The 27,088-nt window shown below is 43.9% G+C and overlaps 1 protein-coding gene across 8 annotated transcripts in view; it reads right to left on the reverse strand.

Annotated features, from left to right (window-relative positions):
• Positions 1 to 930: 930 nt before the first annotated feature.
• The window catches only part of TNRC6B (trinucleotide repeat containing adaptor 6B), a 281,982-nt gene continuing 255,824 nt past the window's right edge, over positions 931 to 27,088 (reverse strand). For 6 of the 8 annotated variants that reach the window (XM_033233864.1, XM_033233871.1, XM_033233866.1 and 3 more), the window contains 8 exons: positions 22,019 to 22,156; positions 19,670 to 19,846; positions 18,023 to 18,169; positions 17,367 to 17,462; positions 14,247 to 14,471; positions 13,714 to 13,784; positions 8,744 to 8,883; positions 931 to 7,119 (listed from right to left, as the gene is read on the reverse strand). In XM_033233864.1, coding sequence (XP_033089755.1) covers positions 6,732 to 7,119; positions 8,744 to 8,883; positions 13,714 to 13,784; positions 14,247 to 14,471; positions 17,367 to 17,462; positions 18,023 to 18,169; positions 19,670 to 19,846; positions 22,019 to 22,156 — 1,382 coding nt within the window. In that variant the 3' untranslated portion in view covers positions 931 to 6,731. The remainder of the gene's footprint in view (positions 7,120 to 8,743; positions 8,884 to 13,713; positions 13,785 to 14,246; positions 14,472 to 17,366; positions 17,463 to 18,022; positions 18,170 to 19,669; positions 19,847 to 22,018; positions 22,157 to 27,088) is intronic. The other 2 variants (XM_033233869.1, XM_033233870.1) reach the window with 2 other exon arrangements.

Genomic DNA, 27,088 nt, shown 5'->3' on the forward strand with positions numbered 1-27,088 from the left:
TAGATGTTCACAGCCTCTTTCTTCAGAGGCACGGAGTAGGGGAGGTATGGTGAGCTGGTTAGGGAGGGTCGAGGTCAAATTTTTATTAAGTTATTACTATGTTCATAGATTCTTGGAGCTGGTAATTATTTCAAATCTAAAGAATGTGATATTGGCCGGACGCGGTGGCTCAAGCCTGTAATCCCAGCACTTTGGGAGGCCGAGACGGGCGGATCACGAGGTCAGAAGATCGAGACCATCCTGGCTAACACGGTGAAACCCCGTCTCTACTAAAAAATACAAAAAACTAGCCAGGCGAGGTGGCGGGCGCCTGTAGTCCCAGCTACCCGGGAGGCTGAGGCAGGAGAATGGCGTAAACCCAGGAGGCGGAGCTTGCAGTGAGCTGAGATCCGGCCACTGCACTCCAGCCTGGGCGACAGAGCGAGACTCCGTCTCAAAAAAAAAAAAAAAAAAAAAAAAAAAAGAATGTGATATTACCACCCCCTTTATCGAATTTAAGATCAAGAAAACAAAACAAAACAAAACACTATCACTGACAAATAGGGACCATTTCTGAAAATATACACACCTTTGGCGCTGGCCATAAACCCACAGACTGTTACCACAGGGTGTGCACAAACTCTGGAAAAATCTAGATAATATTCTGTTTTCTTACAGAATGACGATGTCCTCAACAGCAATATGTATATCTGTGTGTTCCTTGACTGTACGGACTCCCTGTACTAGCAGATAAAGAAGGAAAGGGGGTGTGGTGTGCTGCGCAGCAGGGGTTGTGGGTTCCCTCTTTTCTCAATGACCGTGAGGTCTGAAGACTGACAATTCATTGTATACACACAGGCTACAATATTTTTATCCGCATTATCACGTGGCTTTACTTGTCCACTCACAGGAGGAAAAACACAATTAAAGAACCAGGCTTTTTTATTTTTATTTTTTGCAGTAACACTAAGAAGTGTAGTTAATGCATACACATGAAGTGTGACAAAACTTGGCAAAAACACTGGAGAGGAAAGTTTGATTTTTTTAACCAGCTAAAAATGTATCTTACTCCTAAAGATCTTATAGATACTTAAAAACAAAAACCTCACATCTAAAACAATAACCTATAAAGCTTTAAATGTTGAATTTTAACTCTGAGGATGGGGAAAAAAGGGATCGTTTCTACAGAAAGACTCAATTGTTCCCTAATCTTAGAGATGGCTATTACAGTCAAGTCTGCTGAAAACATCCTGTTTACTCTGCAGGGAAAAACAGGCTTGGCATAAGCATTTTGCTCAGCATGCAGACATTTTCATTCTGTTTTAGAGAAGAGTCAAGATGGCAGAATATAAAAAATGAAATTAAAAAGTACACAGCATCTGAGGTCGAAATGGAATCTGGCTGTTAACCCTACAAAAATCACACCCCTCTCCCAAAAAAAAAGTGGTAAAAATGAGTGAATATTTGCAAAAAGTTAACAGCCCATGAACTTCTAGTTTCTGCAAGATATATGTATTAATAATGGTGCTTCCAAATTCTTAGGCAGGAGTTTTATCTTTTCCTTTCTCTTTCCTCTTAAATACCATGTTCAACCCACAGAAGTTTGGAAGAACCGATTGCTAACTTAATGCTACATTCATGTCAGAAGAGGTGGGAAAATTCTTAGAACAGGAGCCATATTCATAGAAAATCAAGTTGCTATAAATAAAACTAACTGGCAATAAATGGATAATGATTTATTGGGGGGACACTGATTAAATAATTTGGTTTGGAACCGTAACTTGCAACACTAAGTTAACTCCTATGAATGCTGTAAATGAAACATGTCCACGTTGGGGACTGAGGGTCAGAGATGTTACATGAACCATCCATTTCCTCACAGTGTCTCAGAGATCTGAACTTTTTTAAACACTTAAAGTTAGGTCACGGCGCTGGATCTAATTGCCGGCAGAGGTCCTCTATGTGATGTGAGACACCCCTTTCCCTATTAGTGCTTCTTTTCTTTTGGCTACTTATGTGGTAGGCAGAAACCAAGTTTGTGATGTTCAAGAGATGTACACACCTCTAAGCCACTAATAGTCAAGTGTTTTAAAAAGAAGTAATTAGTAAAAAAAAAAAAAAAAAAAAAAAAAAAAAGGGAAAGCTCAAATTAACGTAATCAAAATGTTTTTAAAATAAACGAGAGGTGACCAGCAAGCCTGTATCTATGCCAGAGTGTGGTGGAAGAGAAGGCACTCTCACTGAATTTTAGAAGTATATTGAAGTCACCTAACCTCTTAGTAGACATGGCTCTTGCCCAAGAATACCACGGAAAGAGCTCTTCTCTTCCATGACATCCTCACCATATCCTGTTCTTAGGTCACTGCCAACCAATAAAGCAAAGCTCCCAGCAAGTTGACAAGAAGAAGGGGGAGGTCCGGGGGAAAAGGGGAGGAGACAAAGGACAAGAGCAGAACAACAGGAACCCCTTTCGATTGGCCCAGCACAAAGAGACTTTCCAAATCACGGCAGTTGTCACAATTACACACCTGGAGGAGTCAATGCACAGTAACGGAGGGCACACGACACAGGGAGGAACTTGGCATTCTACGTTACTGAGACATAAGCATATTAACTTGCTTGACGTTTGTTTGTTTAAATTTAGCCCACTGCCTTTGGGGCCTGTCCAGAACCACTCCAATTTCCTTTATGGGCGAGTATCTTACATCTGTGGAGTGACCAGACCACACGCATACACGTGTGCGTCCCCCTTGCTCAGGATGTCTGGGTGTATGTACGAAGGCACTAAAGCGGTTTTAGAGAAATTGCAGGCAGCAACCCCACCCACTCCCTTTACCTGTTGAGCTGGAGTTTCTTTCCCACTGGGAAGCTTAATGTTTAAAAGAAGCTTAATGTTTAAAAGAAGCTGTGGTCATGCTTGGGAATTCTGACCCCTGGCCCCAGGAGGGAATACAAAAGAATTCAACATCACCAAAAACTGAAAGGAAACACTCCACATCTCCGGCTAAGGGATGGGGATAATTAAGCAGCAGATCTTCGAAACAGCAATTAAAACGAGCACAACAGTAGCTGGGAGCTAAAAAAGTAAAATCACTTGTTCCTTATTAGATTCTTCTATATTTTCTCCTCCTCCCAAAACAAACGGAGGTAAGACAGACATTCTTCATTAATAGGACAGTCCATAGATAATTTTCCTCTAGTAATGCCTATATTTAAAATTTGTTCCAAAAATTATTAACCTATATTTCCTAACTCTTTACATAGATTCTCAGCAATCCAACTGTACTATTTTACAGATTAGAGTTACTTTTTTTTTTTTTAAGCTGTTGTTTCTTCCTTCCTTCCTTTCTTTTGTTGCTGGGGTTGTGAGGACAGGGAGAAGGGCTCCTTTAAAAAAATAAAAATTACTAGGGGAGATTTCAGTTCAGTCTCAAATGGAAAGGAACAAAGTGATGGCATTCTCATCTATATACACCAAACACTCTCCCATTAAAATAGACACAATTTCAAAAGAATCCATAATCGAGCTCTTACAAAGCTTAATAATCCTTCTCCCATATTTTTAAGATAATGAATTTACCTGTTGCTGCTAAATTGATAATTTTTAAAAAATATTTCTATGTGTTTTAAAATGTATGATCCCCAGTATGACAATAATGTTTGGAGACTTTTCTTTTTACATTTTTTTTAAGTAAAAATTGTTTAAACTTTCTGAAGTTTCAGGAACTTGTAAAAGTTTATTAACAGGAAAGAAACAGCCATCTCTCTAGGATAAGATACGGTTAAATAAACCATCTTCAAAAAACTGGCTTCCTACCCTAGAATTCCTGAGAATGCTTGCAAATTTTAAAGCAGGAAAACAAATGTTAAAAACAGAAACAAAAAACACTGTTAAATGCTCCCAGAGTTAGTCTTCATCTAAAATATATATTTATATGTATATATATACGCACTTTTTGGTCTTTTTTTTTTTTAAAGTTTTTAGTTTTTTTTCCCTTTAAGCTTATGATGGAAGAACATTTTAGCTTCTCATGTTTATTTTTACATATTTCAAATCCCTCATTATGTCTTGTAAACAAGAGGGGCTCTAGCACCCGGCTTTCACCGTAGTATCATAAGGAACTCAACTAACCCATAGTGCAGGTCAAGGAACCAACAGGCAGGAGGAGAGGAGGGTGGGGCAGGACACAGCAGTGAACCAAGAGCGGCAGTGGACAGGGTCACCACTGGCTCACAGGAGCCTTGGGATATGCTCCCGGTCCAGGGACGCTAAGATTTAGCCTTCTCTAGATGTCTGAATATAAGCTGCTCTTCACCTGGTGGTCACCGCACGACAGCACTTTGCTCCACACAGAGAGCAGTCAGTGGGGCTGCTGGAAGGACAGCTTTTGTATGGGGAACAGCGGTGGAAGGGGCACGGTGGTGATTCAAATTGGAGAGCAGGAAGAGGGCATGCTCAAGGCACCCAGCGGGGCCAGGTCAATGCTGCAGACGCCAAGTGTGACCACCTACCCACAGAGGGCTGGCTCATGCAGGCTTGTACACGTGAACACTCACTTGAGTCATGCCTGTCAATCTCTTTTGAGGCTAGGTTTATAGTCAACAGGGTAAGCCAGAAGGGCTAAAGAATTTCCCATTCTTTGTCTCACAAAACCACTGAAATGCAAATAACTTGTTTTAGGCTTTTTCTATACACACCCACCCACCCACCTACACACAGACACAAGCTAAAAGTCAAATACATTAGGCATTGTTGTATTGTATCCTTCACTGAAGATGCTAAAGAAAGAAAAACTCCCTTGTCCTCAATAGCAGCAAGTTACAGAGGACAGTAGAGGTCTGCTCCCACCAAGGGTTGGAATGGGCAGGTATTTGCTGGTACAAAATGTCGGCACTTTATGTTAAACAGTATAATGCAGACTGGGATGTCCACACAAGTGCTAGCACGTCACCGGCATCCATCCCCCCCACCCTATCTGGTTTTTCCCCCCCTTCAGGTCTATAATTCTCTTCACAATAAGCAGTTTGATACATTTTGATTCCAACATAAGTACATACATGTTGGTGATAACTGTAGATTAAACGTTGCCCCCTGTTCGGCCCAGAGTACTACTACATTGATGCTTAAAAAAAAAAAAAGTATTTAAATACCGAAATAAAAAAAGCAAAATTACAAGGTGGGGGGAAGAGGTCAAAACCAAAAAAAGGTGCAATACTTAAAAGTCTTTGCTAAGTTATACCTGCCTAAGGAAAACCACATACACAGGAAATACACAACACAGAGAAACGAAAGGAAACGCTTGAAGTACACACTGGTTTAAGAACATTCGTTAAGTAAACGTTTCTGTCAGTGATGGCCTGGTGCTGTAACGCGCCGCGGCCTGGCACAGGTAACGCTCGGCGAGAGAGGAGCAGAGGGAGTAGCTGCAGATGCTTTCAGGAGGCTGCTCACCATTATTCTTTTCTGTTTTCATAAAAAACAGAGGACCAACCAATAGAAATATGTAACTCAACTTCACCTAATTTTTTTAAGAATTTCTCAAACCTGATCATAAGGAAAGAGGGAACAAAGTTTTTCTGTTTTTGAGACATCGCATCATCAAAAGCTATCTTCCGTTCCCATTTCAAACTAACAAAAAGGCCTGCATGAAACTTAACAGATACTCAGATGTGCCTGCTGGCCATTCACTTTGAAAAAAAACAGAAATAAACACACAGCTGCTCCATGAGGTACCTCCTGCTCTAGTTTTTTGGACTTGGCAGTGCTCCACTCTACTGCTAGGTCAAAAGAACAGCCAGAGAAACCCCACATTCAGGCTAAGTTGCAAATGGAAAGGAGCTCCCTGCTTTCATCATTAAAAAGCACTCTGTTCAACTTAATGCAGCCCAATGGAGTTGCTTTAGTAGCAGTGGCTCTCTGGGACTGTGTGTTCTCAGAGTTAAAAAAATAAAATAAAAAGCAGATGGCCGGCCAGCCAGCCTGCAGACTGTCAGCGATGCAGCTTTCTGAGAAGTCAGGGTGGGGCAGGGAGAGAAGGGAAGAACACAGGCACACACACAGAGACAGAGAAGGATGCACGCGAATGCACATGAACACACGTGCACACACACACCAGAACGAGCATGCCTGGGCAGTTACATGTGCCAGAACACACTGGTATTTATCAACCAGCCAATCACAAATTTTTTCCTTTTTTTTTTTTTTTTAGGTTTTTGTGTTTTTGTTTTTAAAGTGAGGCTCCGTCAAGTCTTCCCTCCCCCCTCCCCCAACAATTCTTTTGAATTTCCCTCCCTCCCAAACATGGTAGACCTAAGGACGGAAACACACCCAGTGCAAACAAAGTTAAAAAGCTATTTTTTTTTCAGTATATATGTTTCTTAGCAACAACTTCCATATAACATGAAAAAAGTGAAAAACTAGAAACTAATTTTTTTAATGTTTTTGTGTTTAAATTTAAATGGTATGTGTACTTGCTTCACATTGTCTTTCTAGGTTGGCGTTCATGATTCAAGTATTTCAAGAGTGATATGTTCTCTTTTTGGATTCATATTCCAAACGAAAAAACTGAAGTTATAAGGGAGGCAACTATGTGCTCAGACAGTCTGTCAATGACCCACCTTTTTTTCTCTCCGTTTTCTTTTTTCCTTTTAAAAATGTATTTATTGCAAGTTGAAAAAAAAAACGAAAAGGTCAAGTTAGTGCTGCTGCTGTTCCAAAAAAGGTCACGAGGTCAGAGTTGAAAGTTCTAAGTTCAGATTGAATCCGACCCTCCTCCCAGAAGGTCACCAGGTAGTAAAGGAGCAGGGCTGCCCATCCTATGGGGATCTTCCACCGTTGGGACTCCCCATAAGCTAGAAGAATAGTTTGGGGGCCCCCACAACGAAGCGCCAGCAAGATCGGCCCCGCTGCTGCCACCAGCGCTGCTGCTCCACTGCCCGAGCCCAGTGGACCCACCGAAAAGATTCAGAGCAGGTCCCACGGGATCTGACTGGTTCTGGCCGGTCTCCAGCGACTGCCACCCCGCGGCTGGTGCACTCGGGGTTGCTGCAGGTGTAGGGGGCTGAGCTTGTGCCAGAAAGCGGCTGACTTCATCATCAGTGGCAAACTCAGCAAGGATGGTAGTGTTTCCCAACACACACCTGGAAGAAGGGAGGGAGAGAGAGCTATGGATCTGAGGAAAATCCTAATGCACATGGAGGGAGCGACTGCCCAGTCCTTGATATTCAATGTGTGGTCCTTTGACTAGAAGCTGCCATATCCATGAATGCTTTTTAGAATGCAGAGTCCAAGCTCCAACCAAGGCCTCTGGGTCCAGAACCTGTATTTCAACCAGACCGCCAGGTAATTGAGAAGTACTGATGTAAAGCAACAAGGCATCACCAAAGCTCAGGATAACCAAGGACTACTAGAGAATATTATATTCTGATATTTCTTGGTGTATGGAATGTATATATTCTAGACAACTTAGCTATCAAGGAAAACGTGTGTGTCTGTGGGGCGCTAAGAGGGATCACTGAACTGGCAGAGGGCTCTGATACTGTAATGGTAGATACCTGTCATTATACATTTGTCCAAAACCATATACTGTACAAGGCCGAGAGTGAACTCTAATGTAAACTACAGACTTCTGGTGATAAGGAGGGGTTCAGCAATCTTGATAAATGCACCACACTGGTGGAGGATGTTGATAATGGTGGAGGCTATTCTTGTGTGGCACCAGGAGATATGAGACAAATCTTTCTATTTTCCTCTCAATTTGGCTGTGATCCTAAAACTGCTCTAAAACAAAATAAATAAAGCCTTAGATAAAAAGGAAAGAAATATATGGTCTCTTTCTTCCCCCACGTGAGTTACGAGGCAAAAGATCAAACCCAAAGCATCAAAGCAACCTGGCTTCAGCCCCTGGAACTGCTGCTCTTTCTCAGGGGCTCCTCGCTGCCTGAGCCTCCTCGTCCCTGGCTTGCAGTGTGTCCGGCTTTCTGTCATGGCATCTGCAGCCAAGGGCAGTCAGCTCTTCTCCGTCCACCAGTTTGACAGTGGCAGGGAAGGGGATGGGCAAAGTCTGATCTAGCGCCACCTAATTTAAGCCAAGACCCTGCCACCCACCAAGACCACAACGCTTTGTCATCTGCAAAGAGGCTGAAGTAAGCAGCAAGATTCTATTATGAAAAACAATGGCACTTTTATTAGCTGTGTGTTTTTTTTCTTTTTTGAGATGGAGTCTTGCTCTGTCACCAGGCTGGAGTGCAATGACGCGATCTTGGCTCACTGCAACCTCTGCCTCCCAGGTTCAAGCGACTCCCCTGCCTCAGCCTTCCGAGTAACTGGGACTACAAGCACGCGCCACCATGCCTGGCTGATTTTTTGTGTTTTAGTAAAGATGGGGTTTCACCACGTTGGCCAGGATGGTCTCCATCTCCTGACCTCGTGATCTGCCCGCCTCGGCCTCCCAAAGTGCTGGGATTACAGGCGTGAGCCACCGCGCCTGGCCCGTGCTTTGTTTTATGTTACTTAGGATTTACTCACTACTTCACAAATTATTTACATTTGGAATTCTGAAGACTGGCCTCTGATATATACAGGACAATCCAAGCTTAGGTGGAAAAGACCTGGCACCTCCGCACTCAAGACTTGCAGATGCATGTGTGATGGTGCCATTCTTCCTGTATGTTCTGGTGCGTCTTTAATTCAGCAGCTGCCGGAATACTCACGGGTGCATCTTCATGCATGTTTGTCTACGTGGGTGTAGGATCAAATACTCACATGTGCAGTGCAGTTTGGGCCTTGGCCGCCTCCTGTTTGGTGCTGTATCGGATCAGGGCAGTGCCCTGGGTTAGATTCAGATGGAATGTCAGCAGTGGGCCATGCTGCATGCAGATCGTTCTCAAGGTTGACCCGTCAATCTAAGGAGTAATGACATTCATGAGATAAAGACTGGAGGTGGGGTGGAAAAGGTAAATTTTAAGATATTCAAAGCAGTGGCTGAGACCTAGTGGGCCCATTTTGCAAATCAAGTTTGCATAAATGAGGCTCAAAACAAAAGCATATGATTCAGCCTGTGGTCTGTTTTAAGAGATAAAACAGGTGCGAGTGTTAATTTGTAGAGTCAAAAAAGGACAGAAATGAGATGGTATCCACATCAGAATGTAAGTTAACATTCTTAGCATCACTGCTCATGTATGCCTCTGTAAAGAGAAAGACACAAACAAGAAAAGCACTACTAAACATCTGATTATTGAAAATGCTAATGGCTGACCTGGTTCACAGCCTATTCCAACACTGTCTGACCCTACTTTGCCCATCTCTGCCTACTTCTCTATGTCCTGTGTTGACATCAGGCATTTTGACCAAAGGCTGTACTCCTCACCCCAGTTAGACTTTCACCACGTAAGATCTTCAGCGATTAGGGACAATTTTCCTAATCTATGAGTTGGATGAGCAAACGTATTCACTCTGATTAATTTATTTTGCATCAAGATCTTTTTATTTATTTATTTTTGAGACAGAGCCTTGCTCTGTTGCCCAGGCTGGAGTGCCGTGGCATGATCTCGACTCACTGCAACCTCCATCTCGCGGGTTCAAGTGATTCTCCTGCCTCAGCATCCTGAGTAGCTGGAATCAGAGGCGTACTCCACCACTCCTGGCTAATTTTTGTATTTTTAATAGAGGCGGGGTTTCACCATGTTGGCCAGGATGGTCTTGATCTCCTGACCTTGTGATCCACTCACCTCAGCCTCCCAAAGTGCTGGGATTACAGGCATGAGCCACTGCGCCCGGCCTGTCAAGATCTTAAATAGGTATTTAAGATCAGTCCACCATTTCAGCTCATTTCTTTGTAAGATAAACAGATTACTATTGAATTGCTTAAAAAGCTGCATTACTGGTGGCAGTGGTAGGCACCCTGCAGGATGAAAACAGGCAGTTTCTCTGTAGTTCTTTGCAGAAAATGATCAGAGAAATGTTCTTAGCATTGTTTTATAAGTAACAATAGACTACATAAACATGTTGGCATATGCCTCAAGAGACTTTTTTTTTTTTTTTTGAGACAGAGTCTCGCTCTGTCGCCCAGGCTGGAGTGCAGTGGCGCCATCTTGGCTCACTGCAAGCTCCGCCTCCCGGGTTCACGCCATTCTCCTGCCTCAGCCTCCTGAGTAGCTGGGACTACAGATGTCCGCCACTACACTCGGCTAATTTTTTAATATTTTTAGTAGAGATGGGGTTTCACTGTGTTAGCCAGGATGGTCTCGATCTCTTGACCTCATGATCTGCCCGCCTCGGCCTCCCAAAGTGCTGGGATTACAAGCGTGAGCCACCACGACCGGCCTAAGAGACTTTTTAGGATAGATGCCCTCTAAATAAATTTTAGGTGATGAAAGAAAAATTATCCAGATAAAGTAGTTCCCTTTTATCTGAGGGGAACACCTTCCAAGGCCCCCAGTGGAAGCCTGACACCACCGAAAGTATTGAACTCTAAGTATACTTTGTTTTTCCTATACATACATACCTAAGATAAAGGTTAATTTATAAATTAGGCACAGTAAGAGATTAAGATAGAAAAGTTATAATATACTGTAAGTTATGTGAATGTGGTCTTTCTCTCAAAATATCTTAATATTTTTTGACTATGGTTTGGCCAAGGGTAAGAAACCATGGATAAGGGGGTAGCAACTGTATCAATACATATATTTTTTAAAATTTAGATGTGGGGGGGTCTCACTCTTCTGTCACCCAGGATGGATAGCAGGTAACTTGCTCTTATAAACTTTTAAGCTATGATAGAGATTAGTCTGCTCTTAGGAAGCTTTGATTTTTAAAATTAATTCTAACCCAAACACAGCCACCCCCATATTCATTTTATATGGATGTATGTGTACAATAGACATTTTTTTCTTTGAAACAGTCTTGCTCTGTTACCCAGGCTGGAGTGCAGTGGTGCAATCTCAGCTCACTGCAGCCTCCACCCCCGGGTTCAAGCGATTCTCCTGCCTCAGCCTCCCAACTGAGGTGGGACTACAGGCGCCCACCACCACACCTGGCTAAGTTTTGTATTTTTAGTAGAGATGGGGTTTCACCATGTTGGCCAGGCTGGTCTGGAACTCCTGACCTCAGGTGATCCACCCGTCTTGGCCTCCCAAAAGGGCTGGGATTACAGGCACGAGCCACCACATCTGGCCAGCATTTTTTCTTTTCTTTTTTTTTTTTTTTTTTTGAGACAGAGTCTCGCTCTGTCCACCAGGCTGGAGTGCAGTGGTGCAAGCTCCGCCTCCTGGGTTCACGCCATTCTCCTGCCTCAGCCTCCCGAGTAGCTGGGACTACAGGTGCCCACCACCACACCCGGCTAATTTTTTGTATTTTTAGTAGAGACGGGGTTTCACCATGGTCTCGATCTCCTGACCTTGTGATCCGCCCGCCTCGGACTCCCAAAGTGCTGGGATTACAGGCGTGAGCCACCGCGCCCGGCCTTTTTTTTTTTTTTTTTTTTGAGACGGAGTCTTGCTCTGTCGCCCGGGCTGGAGTGCAGTGGCCGGATCTCAGCTCACTACAAGCTCCGCCTCCCAGGTTTATGCCATTCTCCTGCCTCAGCCTCCCAAGTAGCTGGGACTACAGGCGCCCGCCACCTGGCCCGGCTAATTTTTTGTTTTTTTGTTTTTTTTTTTTTTTGAGGCGGAGTCTCGCTCTGTCGCCCGGGCTGGAGTGCAGTGGCTGGATCTCAGCTTACTGCAAGCTCCGCCTCCCGGGTTTATGCCATTCTCCTGCCTCAGCCTCCCGAGTAGCTGGGACTACAGGCGCCCGCCACCTCGCCCGGCTAGTTTTCTGTATTTTTTAGTAGAGACGGGGTTTCACTGTGTTAGCCAGGATGGTCTCGATCTCCTGACCTCGTGATCTGCCCGTCTCGGCCTCCCAAAGTGCTGGGATTACAGGCTTGAGCCACCGCGCCCGGCCCATTTCTTATAAGATAGAACAAGGGAACAGCCACCCAGGCTTCTTTCAAAACAGTGCATCTCTTATTGCTTCTCTCAATCTCATCATACCATAATTACCACATTGTATGACAACTCTTAGAAAACAGGAGGCATAGTTTTGAGGATGGTCATACAAGATTCTTCGTATTTCAGTCAACTATTAGCTAAAGAAATAATTTGGAACTTCTTTTTTCTGAGATGGAGTCTCACTGTCACCCAGGCTGGAGTGCAGTGGCACAATCTCAGCTCACTGCAACCTCCACTTCCCAAGTTCAAGCGATTCTCCTGCCTCAGCCTCCAAAGTAGCTGAGACTACAGGTGCGCATCACCACGCCCAGCTAATTTTTGTATTTTCAGTAGAGACGGGGTTTCACCACATTGGCCAGGATGGTCTTGATCTCTTGACCTCATGATCCACCTGCCTTGGCCTCCCAAAGTGCTGAGATTACAGGCGTGAGCCACCGCGACTGGCCCCATGTAGCATTTATAAACTATGGAGTCAAATGATCTCTTCCACTGGAGAGATGGATGGTTAAGTATTTACAAGCACAGAAATGGTTAATATGTTTTAAGAGGGAGAAAATACTGAGGTTTTGTAACTAAATGATGCATGAGATCAATTTTTTTTTTTGAGACGGAGTCTCGCTCTGTCGCCCAGGCTGGAGTGCAGTGGCCGGATCTCAGCTCACTGCAAGCTCCGCCTCCCGGGTTTACGCCATTCTCCTGCCTCAGCCTCCCGAGTAGCTGGGACTACAGGCGCCCACCACCTCGCCCGGCTAGTTTTTTGTATTTTTTAGTAGAGACGGGGTGTCACCGTGTTAGCCAGGATGGTCTCAATCTCTTGACCTCGTGAGCCGCCCGTCTCGACCTCCCAAAGTGCTGGGATTACAGGCTTGAGTCACCGCGCCTGGCCGAGATCAATACTAAGAATCATAAAGAACTTAGTTGAGAAGGGAAGACGCTTTTAGGGATGGGGAAGTATAGGTTCAGGTCTTATTGGAGAATTAACACAGAAACAGGCAGCTTTTGGGTGTCCTTAAAATACTCCCTTTTCCACTAGGTTCTAGATTCTAACATGCACATCTGTATAGCAAATAGTGTCTACTACACAGAAATCACCAGAAAATACCACCCCTACTCTTTTTTCTCTTTCTCCACCCCGTAAGATCTGCAGGAATCCATGCTAGTGGGTTTTACCTAGTTTTATAAACTAGCATATAAAACTAGTTTTCACTTTTATAAACTGTACGTTATCATCATCTTGAAGGCAGGCATGAAGCCTAGTGGCCAGCACCAACCCCTCTCCAGAAGTAGGCTGTGAACCTTGTGTCAGGAGGGGACACCCACCTCCTGCAGTCAAGACCTCTTTGCAGTGATCAGGAGATGAGCTTTCATATCTGCCAGCCTCCCACATCTATTTCTCTCTCTCTCTCTCTCTTTTTGAGACAGGGTCTTGCACTGTTGCCCAACCTGGACTGCAATGCAATGCAATCATGGCTCATTGCAGCCTCGACCTCTGGGCTCAAGTGATCCTTGCACCTCAGCCTCATAAGCAGCTGTGCGCCACCATGCCTGGCTAATTTTTAATTTTTTGTAGAAACAGGGTCTCATTATATTGCTTGGACTGAATTCAGACTCCTGGCTTCAAGCAATCCTCTCGCCTCGGCCTCCCGAGGTGCTGAGATTACAGGTGTGAGACACCAACTCCCATCTTTCCCTCTCTTAACACAATCAAGTCCTATCTAGAAAACCACGAGAAAGCATAATTACCTGTGGAGTGAGATTGTGAAGAACCAGCCAGTAACTAGGACGAACTGAGCCACCATCACTCCAGGTAGAGGCTGTGAGCAACCAGAAAAATGGTTAGGAAGAGAAATAAAACAAAAATTCAAGAAAAGCCAAGAAGGAGAAAGATTTCCATGTAGCCCACATTTCTTCTCTGCTTTTATAAACTGTCTCTCTTTTCCACTGGACCCTGACCTTCTTTTTCTCTTCTATTGCTCCCTGACTCCTATGCATGACTTTTATGCATGATTTCCAAGACAATATTTCCCTCCCAGTGTTCTCACTCTGCCATTTTTACTCACTCATTTTACCCCATCTGTCCCTTGGGAGTTCTTGGGTCCCTTTGCTTCATACTGACTGCGCCTTTCACTCAAGAGGTACCTTTTCCTCTACCAGAAGAAAAACCAGACAACCATGACTTCCTCTCTTGGGAAGACCTCTTGGTGTCTTCACCATCTGTGTTAACAAAAGCCCCTTGTGGATGAACAATGGCGCTCCTCTAGGCAGATCCTCCTCACCCGAGGCGAGCCGTGAGTCCTGTGTCCCCCACCCCCTGACTGATCGGGGTGCTGTGCTGCTCCAGGGAGATGATGGTTTGGGGTTGGTCAGACCAGGAGGTGGGCGGGGCAGCGGTGTAGTGTTCCTGGAGGAAATATGGTTTTTCCACATCTTGTTGGAGAGATGAGTGGGGTTGTGTCCTATGGGATCTGGGGACCATGTTGATTTGTAATCAGGGAACTTTGCTGTAAGAAGAGAAAATTAAGGAAGGAATAAGGTTAGACGGTTCACTTTTGTTGACAAATACACGAGTTTTATCTACATACACATAAATACATACACATTCATATTCTAAAAATAGTACACATTTCAAGCACAGCGATACAAAATAACACTGTTCTTAGAGCATAATGAACAGAAAATTTTCAGTGACTGCTACTCTGAATTGATATAATTATCATATGAATTAAAGATTTAATAAGATAACCAATTCTCTACTGCTTTCTTAGCTAAAAATGACTTGAAAAGGAGGACACATGCAAGGAGAGTCTTCCTAAAGATACCAGCTTCTGGGTAACAGTGAGAATGTGAACCCTAGCAGAATAAAGTATTCCATAAACAGTCATTGACTGAATGGGAAGTAATTAGTAAATTACGCTTGTCTTGTGCCTTGATCCAGCTTATTAGATATTGATGTTCAAACAGATTCTTTAAAAACAATCAAGAAATATTCACTAAGGGCTTACTATGCATATGGCACTAAATCAGTGCCGTGAGCAATATACATAATTATCCCCAAGAACCTTGCTCAAGCTCAGATGGGAAGACAGAACAGATGAGCAACAGAAGTGGTGACCCCATCATCATCACGTATGTTCAATACGCAGAGGGGACCAAGAATGCTGGGCTTGCAGCAAAGGCTTTATAAAGACAGCTCTTGAAGGATTTACACAAATGGATGGGCACAAAGAAACAGGAATGTGTAAACCAAGGTTCAACATAAACTCTCTCTGTACAGAATATGTTCCCCCCCAATTTTGGTTGAACAGTCCACAGGAGCAGAGAGGTAAAGAAGTTTATAAAGGTAGGCTGGGGACTGCATAAGATACTATTAGGAGTTTTTGCAATGGATTCAGCAGGGAGTGTTTAAACTACTGTGATAGTAAATAGAATGGAACAGAAGGAATGGGTATTTGAAATATGATTGCAGAATAAATCACTACGGAGAAATCGTAACTGCCTGGATCCAGGGATTGAGAGAAAGAGGAAGAAAATACTGAGATTTTGTAACTAAATGATGCATGAGATCGTAATTTTTTTTTTTTTTGAGACGGAGTCTCGCTTTGTCACCCAGGCTGGAGTGCAGTGGCGTGATCCCAGCTCACTGCAAGCTCCGCCTCCCGGGTTCAAGCCATTCCCCAGCCTCAGTCTCCTGAGTAGCTGGGACTACAGGCACCTACCACCATGCCCAGCTAATTTTTTTTTTTTGTATTTTTACTACAGACGGGGTTTCACCGTGTTAGCCAGGACAGTCTTGATCTCCTGACCTTGTGATCCACCCGCCTCGGCCTCCCAAAGTGCTGGGATTACAGGCGAGAGCCACTGCACCCAGCCGAGATCATTAAGAAACATAAAGAACTGAGTTGAGAAGGAAAGACACTTTTGGGGGTGGGGAAGTACAGGTTCAGTTTTAGACAAGTCTGAGGTGATTCTTGGGCCATCTCTCAGATGAATTTTCAACTGCTGGAAAAAGATACATAGTTCAATCTGAGATACGGGCATTTATAGGTGTAAAAGAGATGGGTAATCAGAGTAAGCTCTTACATGTAAAAGAAATCTTACAAAAGTATAATGTAAGGTGGTGGTTCAAAACCTGGAATATTGAGATGTCTCCCTTACATACTTGCTCAGAACTGAGGCAAGTTATATCAGCTCTCAGAATCTCACTCAGTTTCTTTATCCACAAAAGAGCGGTAACAACAGGACTTACTCATAGCCTTTGGTGAAGGTAAAATAAAAATTCATGTGGAAGGTTTAGCATGATGCCTGGCCTGCGGGATCACTCAGTGAGTGGTAGGTTATTGTTGCACTACTGATAGGACACAGAGGTGGGAAGAAAAACAAGACAATCTGCAGCCCACTAGCCTGCCGTGTCTTCGTAGGTGGATAAAGGTCTGCTTTATTTGCTTTTACCTGAGCAAAGCATGTACGTCATAATGACTTTATGGCTTAAGCTTAAGGTCTGACTTGTGCAAACTGAAGGTGCCAATTACCAATATGTCTACCAACCAGTAAGGCACTATGCTCAGTGAGTGACTTCAAAGCCTTTATTATATCCACTAACTTTTCCATTTCCTAATGTCTTTCAAAAAAACATGAGGAACTTACCAAAAGATGCTAAAATTAATCAAGGTTGTTTTTTTTTTTTTTTTTTCTTTTCCTTGGCCATCTGCCCTTAGCCTTTGTCTATAAGTGGGAGGATTTTTAGAGAAAAGCCAGCTATAACTGGCTACCTTAGGAATAATAACCTGGCCTTAACTGGTTCTTCTCATGACCCTTGACTTCTTAGCAGCCTTGGTAAAAGAGAAGCATGTTGGCCGGGCGCGGTGGCTCATGCCTGTAATCCCAGCACTTTGGAAGGCCAAGGTGGGCAGATCATGAGGTCAAGAGATCGAGACCACAGTGAAACCCCATCTCTACTAAAAATACAAAAAATTAGTTGGGCGTGGTGGTGAGCGCCTGTAGTCCCAGCTACTCGGGAGGCTGAGGCAGGAGAAAGGCGCGAACCCGGGAGGCGGAGCTTGCAGTGAGCTGAGATCACACCACTGCACTCCAGCCTGGGCGACAGAGCGAGACTCCATCTCAAAAAAAAAAAGAGAGGCATGTGTGTCATCAGGACGTGACTACAGCCCTCTGGATATGCCAGTTCATCCCAAAGTTGTATCTGGCTCATCCTTCCTGAGACTAGAAGTTCGTCAAAGATACAGCAAATAGAAAAGGGTGTGCTTCCATCTATACTGACCTATGCTACTGAACTTCTCTAAGAGTATACCTTACGAAATACATGCCAATTTCCTTTATAAAAGGGAACCTGACGAAAAAGTGCTAACCAAAGGGAAACCAAAACTTCACACTCATACCTGAAGTGCTATGAACGTTGGTAAAGGAGTTGTCAGAGGCACTGTAGGGCCAGGCACCAGGTGAAGGCAGCGAGGTGTTGAGGGAAGAATTAGACCCTTGGGTAACAAAGAAGAAAAAGAAAATACTGAAGATAAATGTCAGCATAACCAGGGAAACCTTGAGAGTATTTTATTTAAACTTCAATAGAATGGAGGACAAAATATGTCTAACAAATAAATGTGAAAAGCAATATTCTTACATTTTTTGGTTAAACTTTTAGGTACCAGCAAGTACAAGTGAAGTCACAAACTGACAACTATGAAAATGCTGGGTGCAGGCCGGGCACAGTGGCTTGAGCCTGTAATCCCAGCACTTTGGGAGGCCGAGGTGGGTGGATCACAAGGTCAGGAGATCAAGACCACCCTGGCTAACATGGTGAAACCCCGTCTCTACTAAAAATATAAAAAAATTAGCCGGGCATGGTGGTGGGCGCCTGTAGTCCCAGCTACTCAGGAGGCTGAGGCAGGAGAATGGCGTGAACCCGGGAGGTGGAGTTTGCAGTGAGCCGAGATCGCTCCACTGCACTCCAGCCTGGGTGTCAGAGCGAGACTCTGCCTCAAAAAAAAAAAAGAAAATGCTGGGTGTTGAATATATAAGAGATGCTTCGCTCAAGTACCTGTGGTGTTATCCCGCAGCAGTTGGTGGTCAGTATCTACAATGGGAGATGTGGCTGTACCCCCCAGCACACTTCCTGGGGTGACATAGGGGTCAGATTCAGGGTCAATGTTTTGGATACCTTTCCATGGCACTCCTGGTTGGAATTCTGAGACAAGGAAAACAAATATTAGAGAAGGAAGGTTGTTTTAAAAAAATTGATAATAGTACTTTTTTGATAGAAGAAATGGGTCTGTGAAAAGTATAAATACTGAATTTATTGTCTCTTAGATTTTCATCACAAAATTAAGGGAAAAAAAATCAGCATGAACATATACTCTTGCCAACGGCACCTTTGTGTTACCACACTGTCTATGGTAGTGAACTGGAAGCCACAGCTCATCACAGCCTGGCCCCGGTAACCTGATCCTCCTGCTCCCAGGAGACTTCAGGGCTGAAGGCAGGGGAGGCAGGAGTAAGGACTCTGGTGTTCACAAGAATTATCCAAGCATCTAGGCCACGAAATGGTGAAAATATGGGCTAGAGATCAGTGGTCTTTCTCACTTTCCTTACCAGATGTTGGCCAAAATCCAAAAAATGTAACACAAATGATATTGCTACATAGAATGTCCAGGAATAACCAGCAGGGATAATTTAGCTTAGCAAGAGAAAGCCTAGAATATACACGAGCGCTCAGAATTTTTCTATTGGTCAATTTAAATCATTTAAAAATTTTAAAGCTATGTGACAGAATAAACTTCTATTTTCCAAATTGTGAAGAGAAAGAGCAATGTGTATCATACATGAACAATCTGCATTACACAACTCTACTTTGGCCGGGCGCGGTGGCTCATGCCTGTAATCCTCGCATTTTGGGAGGCTGAAGTGGGCGGATAACCTGAGGTCAGGAGTTCGAGACTAGCCTGCCCAACATGGCAAAACCCCGTCTCTACTAAGCATACAAAAAATTAGTCAGGCGTGGCGGCAGGCATCTGTAATCCCAGCTACTCGGGAGGCTGAGGCAGAAGAATCGCTTGAACCCGGGAGGCGGAGCTTGCAGTGAAGCGAGATCGCACCACTGCACTCCAGCCTGGGCGACAAGAGCGAAACTCCATTAAAATAAAAAAATTCTACTTTAATAAAATGAAACTATACATATTCATGTTACAAATACGCATGCACAGAAAGAGGTCTAGGAGGACATATATTTATGGAATTACTGATTTTAATTTTTGCTTTATTAAATGTTCCCATTTTTCTATCATGAGAATAGATTACTATATCCAACAAAAGAGGAGAGAAAGAAAAATATTAACAAATAATCTCATTGCAATCACTACTGCATACCTACAGCCTAACTGATAATAAATACTTGCCTAAAATCTAACAGATCAATTCAACAGACACTTCAAAAGAACCCGTGTTACAAGGCATCCTATGCATGGGACGAATGCCAAGTCCCAGCTACAATGTCACTTATCCCCAGATTCCCCATCTAATGAAAATCTTCTGTCTTCCCACAGCACATGCCTTGCTTCTAACAATTACCGAATGAAAAAATGAAAGCAAGTACCTTAGTAACGTGAGTCACAAAAGCAATGTATTCCGAACCTGAAACTCACAATTACAAAACAAATGCTATCCTGGAAAAGCATTTCCTGGACCATACCTGGAGGCCAGCTGGCATTGCTGGATTTACTTCCGATTTTATTTGTTGGTGGAGATTTGGCAGGTAACCAGCTATCACCAGCAGGACCCGTATGGCCACCCAGTGTGTCACCAGGGATGATATCAAACTGGTTGTACGGTGACCCTCCCCGGGTCTTACCAGGGGCCACTATAGCGCCTGAAGAAAAGAGAGGATATTAAATCATCCAGAATAACTCCTATGAATAGAACTTGTCTATTTTTTATTCATTGGAATGCAAACAAACAGTCTTCTGAAGCTGATGGAGTATATACAAACAGCACTGGAATAAGAGGTTGCATTCGAGACTCAGCACATAATTACTAAGCAGCATGTCTAACAAGTCATTTCGCCTCTCTGAGCCTCTCAGTTCCTCACTTAGGCACACAGGATTTTTCTAATGCTCGAATGTTCCTTTCAGTTTTAAAATTCCATGGTCTTAGGAAATTAATGAAACGTTCACATACAAGGAATCTGACCATTATCCCTAGTTTCTACGCTAGCGACTCAAAAGTGAGAAATGGGGAAAATTCTAACAATTTGTAGCACATAAGAAGGTTTTAACTAAATTTCTACTGATGCTACCCACCCAGGTTCTTAAGGGCTGGCTGATCAGGCTTAGATTAGCTGGAAGCAGCAGTGTAAACAGAGAGTCCACTGGAGGGAAAAGCATCTGCAATTACTTTAAATTCCAACGCAATGAGATGGAATTCCCGCCTAGGGTCTTTGCCAGCACAAGACCAGCAATGAACTCTGCAGCTCTGGGATTCATGGCCTCACACATGAAGAACAACAAATCCTCTGTAACTGGTTTCCTGAGAGCACTTCAGTGTTTTGTCGGTGCCCCCATCATGAATTTTTATATGCTAGGGGCAGGAAAAGAATTAAAAGCTTAAAATTGCCTTGAACTAACAAAACATGCACTTTAAATAAAATTTTAGGTGTCAGTGAGATACCAGTCTACTTACTTCTCAAATGAATTTTATATATGATATTGGGTCACTTGATCTATTCTTAGGATGCTGCTTGTGAAGGGATAAAATTATTTCCAGGGTGATGCAGCCTAATGGGAATATTATCAAAACTATCTCCATGCTCAGCTAAGAGGACATTTACTTTTCTGGGGCCATTGACAAATCTGGCTCAGAGGCGCATTATGGGGAAGCAGTGGAAAATGAAAAGCTCAATTACTTTGGGGATTGCTAAGGAGATGGGAAAACATGATCTATAAGCTCTAAAAAGGCAAGTAGAGATTTTGCCTTCGAGATACCCTCTCACATGCCATTTCATATTTATTATCATGCACCTATCATGTCTTTGGGGACAAGGGGACCTGGTGAATCATCAGCCTAAGGAAGCATTGAAAGCGCCCAAAGCTATAGATGACAGTGGGCGTATTCAGTCCACAGACAGATTTTATAATTTCAATAAATCACTTTTGACTTCATGCCATGAAACCAAACGATAATGCTCAGAGATGGCAGGCAGAGAGCTCCACGTGGCTATTTCACCGGCCTCCTGGATGGGCTTATTAAAGAGTGGTTTATGAAGGAAACCTGAAAGGCTTCAGACTGAATGACTTGGCCGGGGCTGAGGCCTGCCAGGGCGCTGCAGCAGGAACAGCCAGACACCTCTTTATACTTGGTTCTCATGGATACAGTTAAGTCCAAGTGAATTACTTTCAAATGAAACAAACACTGAAACAAAGGCTGAAGGAAGGTTCTGAGACCTTTTATCTGTTTTACAGGAAATGGAGAAGCCCTTACAGAGAGAAATTGAGAGGAAAAGCCGACCAACATCACCACCAAAGCCTGCAATGCCCTTCCACGCTGACCTGCAGACACTGTAATTCACACAGAACAAGAAAGCTTTGTGAAAAGTTCAAATCTCATGTATTATGATCTATTTAGTCATCTTTCGGAGATTAAAAGACAGGAAATTTTTAAAAAGCTGATAAACTTAATATGGTTCAAACAACCAACAAGATAGGTATTATTACGATCCCCTGCTCCGCAAAACAAAGCAAAACAAACTCAACAAGCTGACTCTGTTCCCTCAGCCAACTTATTAGGGTTTCACCTTGGTGGGTGCCCAAGTTCACTGCTACCACCCTCAATCATGGTAGCGGAAAAATTCTGCTCTCTTTAATTAGAACTAGCATTTTATATTTCTTGTAATTCAACATACACATGACTGTGACCTTCCTCCACAGGCAATCACAGGATTCAGGAGGAAAAGAACACCAAGTTCTGTACTTCAAAACAGTATTATAGAATGTTTCATCAAGACCTGATGTGAATTGGGGGCTCTAGCTTTCAGTGCTTCTCTTACCATTTTTGTGCATATTGGCTTCCTGTGTGGCTACAGAGGGCAGCCCCTCCATCATGGAGGTCCACTGTTTAAAGCGAGACTCAGTTCCAGCCTCCTTCCCACCAACCATGCCATAGTCCATGCCGCCAGAGCTGAAGCCTAAAAAGGAGAAGACCACATTTTATAAGTCTCTAGCATCAGTACCAAGAGTTCTGAAGCACAGCCCACGAATGCCTTCAAGTGTCATTCAAAGGCTAATTCACAGAGTTTCTCCACTCAGAAACAGGTATTTTTGGTTCCAAGCTTTGATCTAGGCTCTTACTCACTAAGTAAGTGATGTCTCTCTGTGAAGGTGTGAAGACATGTATGACTGTCATCGATTAGGTCTGTCTCAGTGCATTCCTGCAGGCCCTTTTTCATTTAGCTGGTATTTGTGCCAGACAGGATGCTGGGGCCAGCCACCCTCCAACTGAGATGGAAAAGACGACATCTAGCCAATGTAGTGCAACAGCAGTGACAGAGCTGTAGTCAGGGTATCTTGGGGGAGGAAAGGCTTTGCAGAAGGAACATGTGATCTAGGGCCTAAGGCAGCTATTTGGGGAAGTCAAGCAAACCAAGTACAAAGCTCTGACTCTTGATAACCAAGTGTGTTTAGGGAATGGTGACATGTTCAAATGACTCCAATGTTTAGCTAACTGTGGGATGAAGTGAGGCAGAGAGTGCTGGGGGATGGGGAGAAATGAAGAGTCGTGTCATGTAGGGTCTTTATATATTAGGTCAAGGAGTTGGGACCTTTTTTTTCTCTAGGACAACAGGACAGTGAACATTTTAAGCATGTTAGAGGATAAATAGTTGTATTTTAGGAAGAGAATTGGCAGCCTGAGTGTGGGGTGGGTGGAGGTCAGGGCAAATCAGAAAGAAAAATTTGAAAGTAGTCTTTTTTTTTTTGAGATGGAGTCTCGCTCTGTTGCCCAGGCTGGAGTGTAGTGGTGCGGTCTCGGCTCACTGCACTCCGCCTCCTGGGTTCATGCCATTCACCTGCCTCAGCCTCCTGAGTAGCTGGGACTATAGGCACCTGCCACCACGCCTGGCTAATTTTTGTATTTTTAGTAGAGACGGTGTTTCGCCATGTTAGCCATGATGGTCTCGATCTCCTGACCTTGTGATCCACCTGTCTTGGCCTCCCAAAGTGCTGGGATGACAGGCATGAGCCACCGTGCCCGGCCGGAAAGTAGTCTTTAAGCAATGAGGAAGACCCCAAAGCTTGAGTAGGTGGGTAGTTTGAGATTCTGAGTTCACTTTGCCATGAGCCCCAGGTAAACCTCAGGGGAAGAGTCTCCGTGGGTAACGTTTTCCCACTTCACAGAGCTGGAGAGCCGGAAGCCACACAGAAGCTGGATGATGGAGTCTAACAGGGTCCATCATTCATTTGGGTCAGAATGTACATGACACCTGTTCATAAAAACTCTCAAAAAAGTAAAATAAAGGACTAAAATGATGAAATGGGACAAAAATGAGGATGAGCCGCACAGAGCACAGAGCAGCAGCACAAGTGCAGGCATCCCAGGGAGGCAAGCAAGGCTCCCACTATGGCAGAGCCAAGCTTCTCTGCCCCGAGATGCACAACTCTAGCCAGACCAGACTCCACACTATACCCATAAAGGGCCCTCGATTTCCATCTATTCAAATCCCACTAAGGGCCCAGGTTGTGTTTTTCCTCCCCTGTGCTTATCCTAGCTGTCTGGGACAGTTTTATGAACACATAATAAATCAAGTAAAAGTTGAATACCTTCCTGACCCATGTGAAAAATGTTGCTATTTATATAAAGAAGAGTGTTCTTTCACACTTTGTAACTCAATTTACTAGTTCAAGATGACTTGGGGGGGGAGCAGAAATCTTTAGAATGAGATGAAAATATTTCAAATGAAATTATTATTATTATTATTTTGGAGATGGAGACTCTGTCACCCAGGCTGGAGTGCAGTGACGCGATCTCGGCTCACCGCAACCTCCACCTCCTGGGTTCAAGCAATTCTCCTGCCTCAGCTTCCCGAGTAGCTGGGACTACAGGCGCACCGCAGCCATGCTCAGCTAATTTTTTGTATTTTTAGTAGAGATGGGTTTTCACTGTTACCTAGTCTGGTCTCGAACTCCTGAGCTCAGGCAATCTGCCCATCTCGGCCTCCCAAAGTGCTGGGATTACAGGCATCAGCCACCGTGCCTGGTCTTAATATTATTATTATTATTATTATTATTATTTGAGATGGAGTCTCGCTCTGTCGCCCAGGCTGGAGTGCACTGGCACGATCTCGGCTCACTGCAAGCTCCGCCTCCTGGGTTCACACCATTCTGCCTCAGCCACCCAAGTAGCTGGGACTACAGGTGTCCGCCACCACGCCTGGCTAATTTTTTGTATTTTTTTTTAGTAGAGATGGGGTTTCACCATGTTAGCCAGGATGGTCTCGATCTCCTGATCTCGGGATCCAGCTGCCTCAGCCTCCCAAAGTGTTGGGATTACAGGCGTGAGCCACCGTGCCCAGCCTATTATTTTATTTTATTTTTTTTTTGAGACGGAGTCTTGCTCTGTCGCCCAGGCTGGAGTGCAGTGGCCAGATCTCAGCTCACTGCAAGCTCCGCCTCCCGGGTTCACACCATTCTCCTGCCCCAGCCTCCCGAGTAGCTGGGATTACAGGCTCCCACCACCTCACCCGGCTAGTTTTTTGTATTTTTTTAGTAGAGACGGGGTTTCACCGTGTTCGCCAGGATGCTCTCGATCTCCTGACCTCGTGATCCGCCCGTCTCGGCCTCCCAAAGTGCTGGGATTACAGGCTTGAGCCACCGCGCCCAGCCTATTTTTTTTTAAAAAAGAAGAGTTGGAGGCATTTTTTTCTTTCTTTCATCCTAGATAGCAGAAATGTCATTAGACTGGAAGGCAAGGAGGTTGCAAGGAACAAAGGTTTTCTCTGACATAGCCTTAATGGCCTAAGCAGGTTGCTCCTTGGGTAAATTACACTTCCGCCTTTGAAAAAACCAGGCCAAGGTGCTTGGATTCCAGGCCACCTGAAAGCTCAGTTCTAATCACTGAGAAAGAGCTTTTGGAAATAACCTAGGTTTCCGGCAAAGATTAAAAAGAATGCTAGCATTATTAAGAAGAGGAGGGGCCGGGCGCCGTGGCTCAAGCCTGTAATCCCAGCACTTTGGGAGGCCGAGACGGGCGGATCACGAGGTCAGGAGATCGAGACCATCCTGGCTAACATGGTGAAACCCCGTCTCTACTAAAAATACAAAAAATAGCCGGGCGAGGTGGCGGGCGCCTGTAGTCCCACCTACTCAGGAGGCTGAGGCAGGAGAATGGCGTAAACCCGGGAGGTGGAGCTTGCAGTGAGCTCAGATCCGGCCACTGTACTCCAGCCTGGGCGACAGAGCGAGACTTGGCCTCAAAAAAAAAAAAAAAAAAAAAAAAAGAAGAAGAAGAGGAACCATTCCTTACACGTTAATTTTCTTTGAAGTTACTCTAAAATTTCTGTAAAACCCATAGTAAATTAAATTTCTTTTCTTTTTTTCTTTTTTTTTTTTTGAGATGGAGTCTCGCTCTGTCGCCCAGGCTCAAGTGCAGTGGCACAATCTCGGCTCACTGCCACCTTTGCCTCCGGGTTTAAGCGATTCTCCTGCCTCAGCCTCCCGAGTAGCTGGGACTACAGGTGCCCGCCACCACACCCAGCTGATTTTTTGTATTTTTAGTAGAGACAGGGTTTCATCATGTTAGCCAGGATGGTCTCAATCTCCTGATCTCGTGAGCTGCCCACCTCAGTCTCTCAAAGTGCTGGGATTACAGGCGTGAGCCACCGTGCCTGGCCAGTGAATTAAATTTCTTTAATTTCAACTGCTTACAGTTTTTCTGGTGACAAATGAAATGCAGAAAATTAAAGAGTTATAGAAAAAGGGCAAAAAAAGAAAAAAAGAGAAAAAGAAGAGGAAAGAAGGAAAGAAAAAGAATGAGAGAAAGAAAAAGAGAAAGAGAAAGAAAAAGTTAAGCACGCAAGGAAAGAGCTCAGCAGCTCCAAGAACCTTAGAGAAACGGTCACTTTTCTCATTCGAGACTTGGGAATCAAGTATCACCACAGTAGGGCAGTCTCAGCACTGCCTCACTGGGTTTGGTCAGGAAAAATAATCCAAGGGGTCAGAGAAAGAATAGGTGAGAAAATTGCCTTGAAAGGTTCAATCCACAAACCCCAAAGTATAAGAGGAAAAAATCAGGCGAAGATGTACATAATTTTCTTTGATGTCATGTAGTAACCGGCATGACACTAGGATATGGAGTGTGTCTGATGGATTTTGATGGAAGGAATTCTGGGACACTGTGCTCTAGTGGCTGCATTAACAAAGAACAGACAGTGCTTTGCTAGTGACCTTTGGCTATTCACAAGCTCTCATACCTCTAAACCCAAGAAAATATTGACTTTATTGTACTTTCCACTATAGCAAAACCAAATTTCCTCAGTCCACCAAGTGGTTTCCCTGAAATTTCCAGCCCACAAACAGAAAGCTTTAGCTCAAATTAAGCCATTTAGTTAAGTTCAATGAATATTTATGGACAATCTGTTCTGTGCCAGGCCTTGTTGTTAGGAGCTGAGGTACAAGCAGAGGTAAGACATGCCCCTTGCCTATCACCTGCTTTTATCATTCACGCAAGGACAACCCTTTGCCTGCCTCATCTGTCCTTGCCAGAATTACTCTCTCTCATCTTCACACACCCTAATTCGTGGTCTGTTCATGACTAACATTTGGCTCCATTCTTACATCCTTGAGGAAATGCTCTTAAATTAACTTGTCCTTACACTGATCTTGCCTTCACTCTGTTTGCAGTTATGTTTTTTCCTCTTTTTACTATACATTAAAAAGCAAACTAGTTTCTATAACTATAATTATTTTTAAAAAATCACCCATAATTGGCCATCCTAACACAACTGTTCTAAGTCCATGTCCACGTGTACACCTGGTATCAACACAATCGTAATTGCAGCATAGATACAATTACTCTTCTGTCATTTTTATAATCTCCAATATTTATACAGCTTTACTTTTCACAG

This window comes from Trachypithecus francoisi, unplaced genomic scaffold, assembly GCF_009764315.1.
Source record: "Trachypithecus francoisi isolate TF-2019V2 unplaced genomic scaffold, Tfra_2.0 Lachesis_group14, whole genome shotgun sequence".
Lineage (NCBI taxonomy): Eukaryota > Metazoa > Chordata > Mammalia > Primates > Cercopithecidae > Trachypithecus > Trachypithecus francoisi.